This window comes from Nymphaea colorata, chromosome 2 (genome assembly GCF_008831285.2).
Source record: "Nymphaea colorata isolate Beijing-Zhang1983 chromosome 2, ASM883128v2, whole genome shotgun sequence".
Lineage (NCBI taxonomy): Eukaryota > Viridiplantae > Streptophyta > Magnoliopsida > Nymphaeales > Nymphaeaceae > Nymphaea > Nymphaea colorata.
This window is the reverse complement of record NC_045139.1, coordinates 5,273,916-5,287,396: the sequence shown is the minus strand read 5'-3', so window position 1 is coordinate 5,287,396 and position 13,481 is coordinate 5,273,916. Positions and strand designations below refer to the sequence as shown.

At 35.1% G+C, this 13,481-nt stretch overlaps 1 protein-coding gene across 5 annotated transcripts in view; it reads left to right on the top strand.

The window, feature by feature from the left end:
* Positions 1 to 13,481, top strand: part of LOC116248637 (uncharacterized) — a 32,520-nt gene that overhangs the window by 3,574 nt on the left and 15,465 nt on the right. For 3 of the 5 annotated variants that reach the window (XR_007572401.1, XM_031621542.2, XM_050075832.1), the window contains one exon: positions 23 to 478. The exons of 1 other annotated variant lie outside the window; for it this stretch is intronic. Coding sequence is in view for 3 of the 4 variants with exons in the window: in XM_031621542.2 (XP_031477402.1) it covers positions 23 to 180 (158 nt within the window). In the remaining variant the exon portion in view is untranslated. Of the gene's footprint in view, positions 1 to 22; positions 479 to 13,481 lie in introns of those variants that run through there. One more of the 5 variants, XM_050075833.1, reaches the window with a different exon arrangement.

The following is a 13,481-nucleotide window of genomic DNA, read 5'->3' as shown; positions in this document are numbered from 1 at the left end:
TTCTTTTTTTTTTTTGGTGCAGGTTGGTTCTTAGTCCCTGAATCGGGCTCAATTCAGCTCCATAATTACTCTAAGATTACTGTTTTCACCAAATTTTTATGTGAAACAATCTCAGCTCCATTTGAACCAGAGGATGATTTGCCTTTGTTGGTGATCAGTTTCCTTTTCGTCTATGTTTGATCTACTTTCAAGTAAGCAAATTTTTATTCTTTTGTGGAGGTTTGTGTGATGATTCCTTCTCTATCCATCTTTTGCAGCCTTAAAGCCTTAACTTGAATACAATGGCTTGCCACATGCTAAAAATTTTTTATCATCTCAGGGGCGAGTCTATAAGGTGAAAATTTATTTTCTCCAGGAGTTTCAGGTATCATTCATGAAAAGGTCGAACTCATTGTGAACAAGTTTGTACATGCCAAAGTGTAAGTATGAAAGAATATAGAAATTTGATGTTACAGACGTAGTGTAGCTTCTGTGCATTATGTTCTTTTCTCCACCTTTTCTCTTAGTCCTTAGAGTTTTGCAATCAATTTCTCTTAGTCCTTAGAGTTCCACCTTCTGTGCATTATGTCTTTTTGGTATTTTAGAGTAACTTTGTCCTATTCTTATTTTCTTCTAAAACCATTTCAGGGAGCTTTTGTGCATTTTGGATCTAAGACTGTTTTGGACCTAGAACTGGATTTGGATCTAAGGACCTTCAGGCTTCTGTAGATCAGCTTTATAAGAAAAGTATATAGCCAAAAATTCTTGAAATTAATATAAAGCCTGAAGCAAATCAGGGTCCATTGCCAAAACAGAGATCCAAATCCAAACCCTCATTCATATCTAAAATAGTGCTCTAGATTCAAATCCATCCAAATGTCACCCCATATCAAAAACAGATCCCTAAACCCAAACCAAATCTGTATAAAAAATGGATCCAAATTCTAAAACTGGATCCAATTCAAACCCGATCTCAAGATCCAAAATCTAGATCGATATCTTTGTTCGGTTTAGATTTGATTCGGGTAAAAAGAAGGAATATGATCCAAATAAAGAATAGACCAAACAAGGAGTCGAGAATTGATATTTGGATCTAGGTATGGATTTAAAGTTTTGTTGTGATCTTGGGTTTGGATCGAGTTTGTATTGGAGTGAAAGCACAAATTAAGATCTAGATCTAATGTTCTATTGTGAATCCAGTTTTAGAAACTGGATTTGAATACGGATATAACTTGGATGGTTTGGATTTAGGGTTCTGTTTTGATCTGAATTGACCTATTTGGATCCAATTATGTATAGGTCCAAATCCCTAGATCTAAAATCTGTTTACTTCCAAAAATAGAGCTTTAGATTAAATGTAGATCCAAACCCCCAACCATGCCTTAAAGTAATACATCCAAATCCCAGCTACTTGCCCAAAACTGAGCCTCTATATCCAAATTCATATCCAAATTTGAACATTATCTCTAAATTCAAGACCCAAATCCGTGACGAATATCCACTTCAGATTTGGATATTATGGCTCGAGTATTGGATTGATCAAGGTCTAAAGTTCTGTTGTGAATCCGGTTTTAGAATTTGGATTTTCAATATGGAGCTAATTTACAGCTGCCAAATGGAATGTACTTTGGATTCAGGGATCCGTTCCAGGTCCAAACTCCTAGATCCAGATCCCAACTCATGCATTAAACAAAGCACCCTGCATCCAAATCCAAATCTAATTTTTCTATCTAAAACAATTGTCCAAATCCTCTAACCAGATTCACAACAAATTCAAATCCAGATCCCTTGAGCCCAATTTGTGCCTTCCATCCAATTCAAACCAGATCCAGAATTTATTGATTGGTTCGACCCCAATTTCAGGTTCATATCCAAATCTGAATTTCCTATCTAAATTCGATTCATAATTTTGGATATATATTTTGGATTTTAGGTTTCGATCGAGTTCGTATTGGATCAAGGTCTAGATCCAAATTTGAGCTTCATATACAAATCTGAACATTATATCCAAGTTTAAGATCCAAATCAGTGACGAATATCCATATCATATTTGGATATTTATGGCCCGATCAGGGTCTAAAGTTCTGTTGTGAATCCGGCTTTAGAATTTGGATTTGGATATGGATCTAATTTAGAGCTGCAAATGGAATCTAGTTTGGATTCAGGGAACAAAACAAATCCAAATCCAAATCTAATTTTTCTACCTAAAACAATAAAACCAGATTCACAACAAATTAAAATCCAGATCCCTTGAGCCCAATTTGTGTCTTCCATCTAATTCAAACCTGATCCATTTTCAGTTTTGGATTGATCAAGGTCTAGATCTAAATATGGATCCATTTATTAGTTCTAGTAGAGATCCTTAGATCTCTCTGTTTTCAAAAAACAAAGCCCTCGATCCAAATCCAAATTAAAAAAATTGGATTCACAAAGTATTCAAATCCAGATCCAAATCACCCTAGATATGAAATGAGTCCAGAATTGACATTTGCAACTAAAGAGCGTTTGTGAATTCGATTTTAGAATTTTCATTTGGATCTAAGCCTCCTATATCCAAATTAGGTTCATATCCAAATCTGAATTTCATATCTAAAAGATCCTAATCCATGGCGAATATCCCCATTTTCAGTTTTGGATATATTTTTGGATTTCAGCTTTAGATCACAGTATTGGATTGATCAAGGTCTCGATCAAAATATGTATCCAATTATTTGTTCTAGTCCAGATCCCTAGATCCAAATCTCTGTTTTCAAAAAAAAAGCCCTGGATCGAAATCTGAATTAAAATAATTGGATTCACAAGGTATTAAAATCTGGGTCCAAATGACCCTAGATCCAGATTGAGTTTATATGGGATTGAAAGGGACAAATTGAAATGAAATGAGTCCAGAATTGAAATTTAGATCTAAAGTGCGGTTGTGAATTCGGTTTTAGAATTTTGATTTGGATATGAATCTAATGTTATCTATCATTTGAATCTGGATTCCACTTGTGAATTCGTTTTAGAATTCGGATTTTGATATGAATCTATTGAAGCTGTCATTTAATCAGGTTCGGATGCCTTTTTTGGATAATCTCTGTTCTACTTCCAAAAATAGAGGTTTAGATCCAAATATTGATCTAAATCTTGATCCAAATCCCAGCTCCATGCCTAAAACAGAGCAGCTCCGTGAGTAATATCCATTATCAGATTGGTATACATATTTTGGATCTTGGGTTTTCAATCGAGTTTGTATTGGAGTGAAGTCTTCAAAATTTGGATCTGAGTTCTTGGTCCAAATCCCCAGATCCAAAACTTTTGTTCAGTCTAAAATTAATTTAGATCCGATTCCTTCTTTTTACCTGAATTCAAATATAATTTTAAGGTTCTTATCAAAATCTATACCTGGGTTGAATTGGATTGAAGGAAGGAATCAAACGAGTCAAGAATTAAGATTTGGACCAAGTTCTGGTATTTATGGATGCAGCTTTAAAATTTGGATCCATTTTCAATCTGGAGCTATAATTTGGATTTGGTTTGGGTTTAAGGATCTATTTTCGGTCTAGGGCTGGTGTTTGGATCTGGATATAAATTTGGAGCTCTATTTTAGATATGAAACAGAGATTTGGGCATGAACCTTGATTTGGATCTAGAGTTTTGTTTAAGTCAAAAATAAGTTTCAAGAATTTTTGGGTATAGACTTTGTTTCATAAAGCTGATATAGAGAAGCCTAAGAGCTCCCTAGGTCCAAATCTCTGTTCTGTGCACAAAAGCCTAAATCCAAATCCCAACTCCAGGCCCAAAACCAACCGAAATCACAACTCCACATCCAAATCTTTGTGTGGCTGACCGCTCCAAACTCAATCAAACGGAGTTCAGTGCTGCCTTGGGGGTGAATCTGCACCTGCACCCACACCATGTTGACATGGGTGTGGCACCATTTGGAAATTGGAGCGTGTGAAACTTAGCTTGCAATGCTTTTCCAACTCCATAGGCAAAATAGCATATCAGATTTATCAGATAAAAAAATATGAAAAAAGGCAAGTGCGTAAGAGTTCTGGTAAAGTCATGCACCAACAAAAGTATCATCAAAGAACTTTTGAAGGTTCAAATTCGTTCAAACATACTGACTTTATAGAAACAATGTGGCATATTAACATATGGAAGAGCAACAAAAGTCCATAGATAATTACAAATGTTTTATTATGTTTTAGGGTGAAGACAAAAACAAAAATTACTTAGATATGTCAAGAGAAAATGCTCGAAGACTTGACAACATTTAACAAGTGACGAAAGGTTCAAAACCAATCACTAGAAATCAAATGAAATATCAAAGAGAAAAATTATAAAATTGACATTTGTAAACCACAATTCGCATGATGATTGGTCCCAAATAAAGCTACCAAAGCAAAAAAAAAAAGATTTGGGCAAAATGAATATAAAAGAGCAACACATAGCTCATTTCTGCTGTGCAAAAAAGCTGACTGTATTACCTGTCAAATCAGATTTAGTTCAGATCCGAATTATCTTCATTCCATTGGTTAAATTATAAGTGTTGTAACATTTAAAGTACCAATTTTGACACTTTATCTGATTCAGTATTTTTTGCTCACATTTTATTATGTCAGACAACACACAAAATTCCATATTTGGTGTTAAAATATCACTATTTTCCAACTGATTGGTGTTAAAATCAACTAGTTTTTCAGTTTTGACCATTGAAGAGAGAGAGAGAGAGAGAAAGACTTTAATTGAATTCTAGAAAATGTATTGTTAAAATATAAAATGTAATAATGACATGGGTATCAACTAGTTTTTCATTTTTTGTTAATGTCAAGATATTTTCAAAAATATCACAATATTTGTGGGTATGGGTAAAAATATGCTTTCTGACATGGGTATTATTATTGCATTTGTTCTACGAGTTGTTAGTAACTTACCCTATTATAAAACAAATACAGTGCAGTTCGGTACCCATGAGGGTGTGAATCCATATTTTCTCTATCATATCTCTGAAAAATATTGTGGTGATTCAAGTACTTCATAGGTTCTTGCAATATCATAATCATGACCCAAAAGGAGTTAGTTCATTCAATTTTTTAAGTTGCCAAAAAAAATTGCCTTGAGAACTACATAAAAAAGGGCACATGTATCTGCACTATAGATGCTTTCAGATCATAACATCAATCACATATTAGGACCAAAGGAAAAGCTAAATAAAATTGTTGCATATAATGCGTGATATTCTTACCAGTGAACTACGATTGATGAGAATGTTTTGAACATTCATCAACTTGCTGCAAAAACAAAAGGTTGTCCGGTTAAATGAATCGCATAAAAACTCAAAAGTAAATTTTTATTTCCACTTCCAAAGACCATGGAGAGAAACTCAGTTTCAGATGAAAAGAAATACCAATACCCAATGCTACCACCTTCGATGACAAGGACATGTTTGCTACAGCTGACCAGCTTAGGACTATAATAATAATATCGCCACTGGATTGCACCTATCTGAAAGGGCTTGATCTTATTCCCATTTTTTCGGCCAACTAAAACCACTTGATAAGCAAAAAAAATTCCAATAAACAAAAGAACTCAAACTGTTAAAGCACAAATTGTACAGAAACGTTTACGAAAGAGCTAAGCATAAGCCTGAATGAAGTTTATTCACAAAATTTTAACACATAAGAAGATTTTTTTTTAATATTTAAAAAAATTCTTTCTCACCTTCAAGCTATAAAGAGACAGCAAGGAAAATAAAAAATTCCCAGCCAACATGAGAATCTCATTATGGAAACAAAGACTATAATATATTAATGGCTTAAATTTAAATTTTATTTTCAACATAATAATTGGTAAATAGCACTAAATCATTATTCAAATGCAGAAGAATTCTAAAAGAATATGTGGCCTCAGTATCTGCACTATATTGTCAGATGAGGAGGCACTCTCACGGTCATTTGCAACTGTATTGCTACAGCTCAAGAAGTAATAGAAAAAGTTGAAGGCTTCTCTCTCCCTCTAACCTCAATCCGACACCTCCCCCACCACAAGAAGGAATGTCCCTTTCAGTTATCATGTAAGGAATGAAAAAATAAAAACAAGTCTCTCTCTCTCCCTTTATATATATATATACACACACACTCATTTCGGTACTGGTTTTACTATATGCATATCACAGACCACATACCTCAGGAACCAAAACCAGACCACTCTAAATGCATGAACAAAGACAGTTTAAATATATTGTCGACATTCTAATGTGTTTATGACTCAATTAATACATAACTTCTTCAATGCCGGTTGTTTTTATGGAAAACCTTAATTTTTGATTGCTATAAGAGCCACTAGTGTTATGATTCAAAATGCACAGGTAATCCAACCTATAACATAATCTCAACATGTTAATGTGCTATGATTACTTATTTAGTACAAGTGTTATGACTACTTATCTATTACAAGCATTCTTTGTTCTGGTTGGCTTTATGAAAATATTTGATTCTTTTACTACCAAAGTTTTTGTGATACAAACTTACAGCAGCAGCATTTGACCATCCAGAAGACTTTTTAAATAAAGTGATAAGGGACCACAAACTTCATCAGTAAGCGTTCTACCTTCCAGAATACTTTTTATATCAAGTGCTAAGCAAAAAGAAGTTACTAGATTGCCCCATGGCTCATAGTGACAAACTCATCTTTGAAAAGGTTTAAGCCACCAATGTGTCAATCATAGTCCTTTAGGGGCCATTTGGCACCAATAACAAATTGTTATTGTCTAGTGATTCTGCCCCAAAATTTGGGGTAGATTCATAGAACATTACATTACAGGGGTCCATGCATCTGTCTCACTTTTTAAGTCTGTTTTACTGGATAGTAACAATTCGTTACTGGTGACCAACAGCAATTGCAAGAAAAATTGGAACAGCAAAAGTACAAAGATATCCATGGAGCAAAATTTGTTCTATCAACCAGATGGGAAGAGGACAAACTGTAAAAACTTTTGGCCATCAAGAAAGAACTTATCACCTCCCCATCCAAAATATAAGTCTCTGCTGCTTGTTTTGGATGACTCCTTGATTTTCTTTACCAAATATGGAAATCTTGAATTTGTTTCTTCCCCACTCCGAGAGAAGAATTTTATGGAGCCATCCATTAATTTGTGAAAGTTGAGCATGTTGTCCATCATAACCACAAGGATAGTGTTTCTTTATAAATGAACCACAATGAACAATATTTAATAAAATCAGGACTAATAATGTAAATGGCTCAAGCTGAAGAATTTACATAAGAGAAGGGGGAAGTAGCAGAGTAAAGGGCCTAAAAATTTGTACAGGGAGAGTACTAGAAAAGAAAGCCAAATGAAAGAAAAATGGTGGAACAAACTTATATTCACAATATAATTAACTTAATCCAGCACTATAAGATCTGACCTTTCAAAGGTTGCTTGGGCACGTGTTGGATTAACAGGAATGCCAGGAACCATGGAAACAGTCGACAAAGGAAACTGGATGCTTGCTGATGAGTGAAGGAGTAAGTAAATCATATAAAAAAGATATTTGAAAGGGCAAAAGAATTATACAAGCCTGGAAAATTCCAAAATCAAAGTCAGCTGGAATTACTTGCTAACATCATTGTCACAAATACCATTTCTCCTGTTTTCATCACCAACAGATTTCTCTGGAATCAACTAAAAGGATCTTTTTTCTAGAAAATCTCAGGAGTCCAAGATAGACTTTCTGCTAATTTCAAACAAAAATGATATTCAGAAATAGTTCTTCAAACTCTAAAATGGACAAAAATGAAAATAAAGCTTAAGATGTATCAAAGAATGTTTTGATTTAAAAAAGGAACAAAAAATCTAGAAAAAATTATCACAGTATCCATTTCAAATGTGGGATGAATTCCCATTTTTCGTTTCACCAGTTTTTTGGTGATATTGTCACAATAACTTGTAAACATTGCAGTCTTTGTGACAATAGTAAGACACATCGAAGATTCATTTTGTTCTCCTCTTTGAGATGATGATGTAGAATTTCATCTCTTGCAACTGAAGTAGAAATACCCATTTCAGTTCCTGATTATTGCGATCTGGAAAGCAAGAACTACATAAAAAGGAGGCTATACCGATTACGAAACAAAAAAGTCATTGTTGAAGCGGTAAGAGAGCTTCCATGAAATAAACCCCAAAACTCGGAAAAGGGAATCTGATTCAGAACTCATCATTTCTCCCATGAGATTATTAACAAATTAACATAATACCTACAATGAACACAATACTGGAAAAGACAAGAGAGAGAGAGAGAGAGAGAGAGAGAGAGAGAGAGAGAGAGAGAGAGAGAAATAACCAACCTTGTCTCCTGTAAATAGACGAGAAAGAGAAACAAGGTCACGTTGAGCCGTTAAAACCTTGTTGGTACATCATCTATGAAATAAACCCCATAACCCCAAAAAAGTAGTCTGGCTTATGATCCATCAATTACCCCGTGAGATTATTAATAAATTAACACAATACCTACAATGCTGCACGCGACGCTACCAAGGACAAGAAAGAGAGAGATAACCGACTTCGTCTCCTAAAAACTTCAAGGATTGAAAGCCATCAGAATGAAGTAAGATATCTCCCACGAAATAAACCCTGAAACCCCATAAAACAAATCTTACTCCCGATCCATCAATTTTCCTGAGAGATTGACAAGAGATTGAGGGAGATAACCAACATTCTCCCCTGCAACTCTCATGGATGGAGACCACTACAACAAAAAGGGTCATTAACCACAGTTAAAATCATGGCTAATAGTCCCAAAAACTGTGACCGAAAGTATTTTCAGCCATGGCCTTTCTTGTGGCTGTTAACTAAGGTGACTGTGCGAAAGCCCTTGTGGCTATTAACATTTTGTCATGGTTTTGAAGCATAGTCACAAAAAGTTTCCTCGAGTTTTAAACAGGGAGGTTTTTCTCGGGCATAATATGGAGAGCTTAAAAAAATGAGAAAAACACATTTTTTTAAGGTTTTTTCATTTTTAACATTTTTTATGTTTTAAATGGCAATCATATTTATCGAATTTTTTTTAGGTTTTTTTTTTTTAATTGCATTTTTTGTGACTGTGGCTATTGCATCAACCAGCCATGATTTACCTAGACCACTAGCCATGGTTTTACCTTTGGCTGTGGCCATTATTTGCAACAGCCAAAATTACTTGTACATTAGCCATGGAAAAACCGAAAAAGTCATGGCCATTGTAATTATTCTACATTTACATATATATATATATATATATATATATAGAGAGAGAGAGAGAGAACATAAAAATAAGTAATTATTCTATAAAAGATATTGTTTATACAATTCAAAATTATAAAAAAGTTACATAAGCATATTTAAAAATAAGTGTCATTTGAGCACGCCTGATTCTTTCTTATCAAAAAGCTCCACAAGCCATTTCTGGTCAAAATAGAGAAAATAAATAAATAACACGTTCTTACATATCTAGAAAATTTTCTGGTGCAATAATTGTCATTAATCCCAGAGATTAGTCTGGTGAAACAATTCTATTTTTCTCATATTAGCAGCTTAGCATCTGATTCAACCAGAAACAATTCTAGTTCTCTCATATTCATGTAGTTTAGCTAGCCTTGTATCCAAACAGTCAAAAAGTTTAAGACTAATGGAAAGGGGCATGTGAAAGAACATATCATCTCTAGTAGAGTAAGGGACATTTCATAAATAAAGCAGAACTATGTTGCACGACTGACAAATAACTAGTAGAGACATATAGTACTCTATTTGGGCAAGCAAATCTTGGCCTGCCCAGAAAGCTCCTATTTTTTCTGTCATCAGAAAACAAAAGAGAAAGATAAAGCAATCTTCATCTCAGAATCAATTCCTAAATGGCTAAATCCCCAATCCAACTCATAGATCATGAAGAAAGCTAAGATCATGATCTCCTGCAAACAAAACAAAAAATGGAGGATTGAATGAAAAAAATGAGTACTTACAGCCAAGATCAAGGATCCGTGAAATGGTTTTAGAAGAAAAAAAGAATATGACAAAATTGCTCTAAAATACTTCAATTTATTAGAAACTGAAACAAGAAGACAAACAATTGGTTCATCCAGAAAATTAGTCCCACATAGGACCAAAACATGCAGTCGAAACCAAGCTTATGAAATGTACCAGCCAAAAGAGCAAATATCTCTTGCACAATTGTCAGGAAATAAAACAGGCCTTGTGAAACTGATTGCAAAACTCTAAGGACTAGAGAAAAGGTGGAGAAAAGAACATAATGCACAGAAAAATATCTTTAAGAATGCTCGGTCAAAACCAATATCAGCAATACTTCTTTCAGTATGTAAAATGTCAGGTTTGTTGGATCCATTACAAGCTTCAATTCAAGAATAGACCAAAACCCCCTGCTAAAGAACAACATATTTGATGCATAGTCACATACAAAATATATTTCGGCACTAACATAACATTGATAGATAGTAGATTTTCAAATAGAAGTTGATTGGTAATGCTGGATAAAAGCATGAGGTGAACATGATGTCAGTGTAATATGATATATTTAACTGAAATTATTAGATTTGACGAGAGTAAGAGTTGTAACAACTCTAGATTCTAGACCAATTGCATAACAATTTCTTTAAGTATGTAAAACTAGAGTACAGCTTAGGCTCTAAATCAGTAGTTTTAAAGCACAACATAACATAACATATTCTTCTATCCAAAAGAATTTAAACCTTGCTTGCAAAATCAGTAGTTTTAAACCTTTATGCTCCTGAAATTTATAATACTCCTATATGGTCAGATACATTAGTAGAGTTGAAAGACTATGAACTGAATCTGTGCATTAAGAATTTAAACATGCCTTTCTTGAACCAAACGAACAAGCTACACTATATCTGTAACATCAAATTTCTATGTTCTTTCATGCTTACAGTTTGGCATGTACAAACTTGTTCACAATGCGTTAGACGACCTTATCATGAATGGTAAGATAGCTAAAACTGCCTCTTGCAGATGATCAGACGTAAACTCCTGGAAAAATAAATTTTCACCTTATAGACTTGCCCCTGAGATGATAAAACATTTTTAGCATGTGACAAGCCATTATAATTTATTATGAGACAAGGATCCAGATATTCAAGTTAAGGCCTTAAGGCAGCTAAAGATGGATAGAGGGGAAACCATTACACAAACCTCCACAAAACGAATGACAATTTGCTTACTCTAAAGTCTCCCAGGAATATTTGTTGTTAAGGTTTAGGGATGTACTACCATGGCTAGTGGCAAAAATGGTATTTTTTTTTTTTGGGCCATCATGTATGACACCTAAACTAGATACTTGAGCATCACAAAAATGCAGCGATGAGCCTTTATTGGTCCTCATGGAGCTTTTGATTGAACCTTATTTCGAGGACTAATCAGATAGATCAGAAGGAACATTTACTTTTTATATTCAATGTTCAAGACTTCAAAAATTAGATACAGTCAACTGATGCACAAAGCAAAGTCTCTAATATCTGTTTCTTTCAATATAACTGATTTGTGAGTTGAATGCACTCTAACATTATCATATCAGCACAAATGTAACAGATAAAGCAAGAAGAAAACAGAGGAGCCTCATCATTGCTTAAATGCGCTATATGATCTGTGTTTTAGTTTATGTAACTTGCAAAGTGCAAACAGGTTAAAAAACTTCACCTTGCTCCCCTACAGCATAAATGGCAAATGGATATAATAAAAGAGTTCATACTTTACACCATTACCCATTCTACAGACCAGTGATGTGTCTACCACCGTACTTCATTTCATGGCCTATAACAAGCAGATATGAAATGGTAGCCTAATAAGCTGCAAAGCATTAAATTGCAAACACTTGAGTTACCTAAGAAATTGCAGCATGACAAGCAAGTCCCCATGCTGCTTCCTTGACAGCCAAGGCAGATGGGCCACAAGGAATGGTAACAACTATATGCCTGTGAAATTTTGTTTATCAATTTTTGTCCTTCCACTGAAAATATTCTTCTTTTCGGTTGTTGAACTTTTCAGTTCTTCATCTTTTCGCGATAGACAGAATTTGTGGTTGATAAGAAAGTGTGACAACTGCATTTCAGGCTTTCAGCCATTAAAAACAAATTGTAGACACTTGACTGCATGACCTTTGTATACATCTGTTGCATTTGTCTTCGCAAATTCATATTTGATGCAATCATTCTTTATGTGCAGGGCAAGAAGATTTTATCTGCCATCTGAACACTATGCGAACTTCCCTTGAAAATACTCAAATACAATGATCTCTATCCTAAATGCATACACTTTTATGCTTAACACGATTCATGTCCACTACCACTAACAACGTCAGGAGCTTCAGAAAAGAACATATGCAGGACAACATGGATATTTTCGATTTACCCGCCAAGAACATGAATCCAGAAGTAGATACAAAGGACAACTATCATATTTTCTGATTTCTAAAAAAACACAAGGACAAAAATCTAACAGTAAAGAGAAAGTACAAAATCAAAAAGGAAAGGAAAAAAAATGACACTCTGGCGGCTTTCATCTCATGCACAAGCTCATGAAACCAATTATTGAGCCCATTGAATCTATTGATGTTCTGGTGATCTTCCCAAGTTACTTCAGGCTCCACTCCATGTACTTAATCATAGTCCATTAGTTCAGTAGGAAGCTTCTTGCTTTGGTGAGTTAAAAATTGCACCAAGGCAGCCACATACTTCATACTCATGCACGACATATCTAACAAATTCAGTAGGTATAAATAACCTCATGAAGCAATGAACAACAAGGTTTAAGCGACGCAATGAGAAACAATGCACAAAACACAAAAGAGATCTGTCGCATTCCTCGGCTTAAAGCCCAAAGCCACAGCAATGAAGGAAGCTAGGGTTTTCTGAACAAGAGAGAGAGAGGATTGATCCTCATACCTCCGTGCTCCCCCATCGGCAACACTGACCATTTTTCTGCTTGTGTCTATCCAGCATAAGTCGTCAAGTGGAGGAAGTCTCTCTCTTTAACTTTTCCTTAATGTTTGCCCATGAACAAATCCACTGGCATTCTTGATGGCTGTCTGTAATGGCCAGATGCCTTGAGGCTGGCTGAGAAGAACTCTACAAGCGAGAAAACGACATTGCTTCCGATCTCGTCATCTAGGATGAGATCGCGTTCGAGTGGGCAGGGGAGGCGCCTCTATTTGCTCTCCGCATCGACAGATGAGGGAATCAAGTGGAGGAAAGGAGTCCTGGCTCTGGAGGCCTGGCTCTCTTGTACTTCTTCTCATTGACAAGAACCTCGTCATGTTGGAAGGCTGTAGAACGATGGAAGCACAGAAAGGCGATGCACATTCACGGCATCACAGATACCGATCCCCCCCTCTCTCTCTCTCTCTCCCTTGAAAATATTTGCCTCCTCTTATTATCTTATACAAGTATGCAGCCAAAAGAGGAACAACCTTTGCGATTTTATCCACCACAGACCTTTCCATGGGAATGATCGTAGCAGA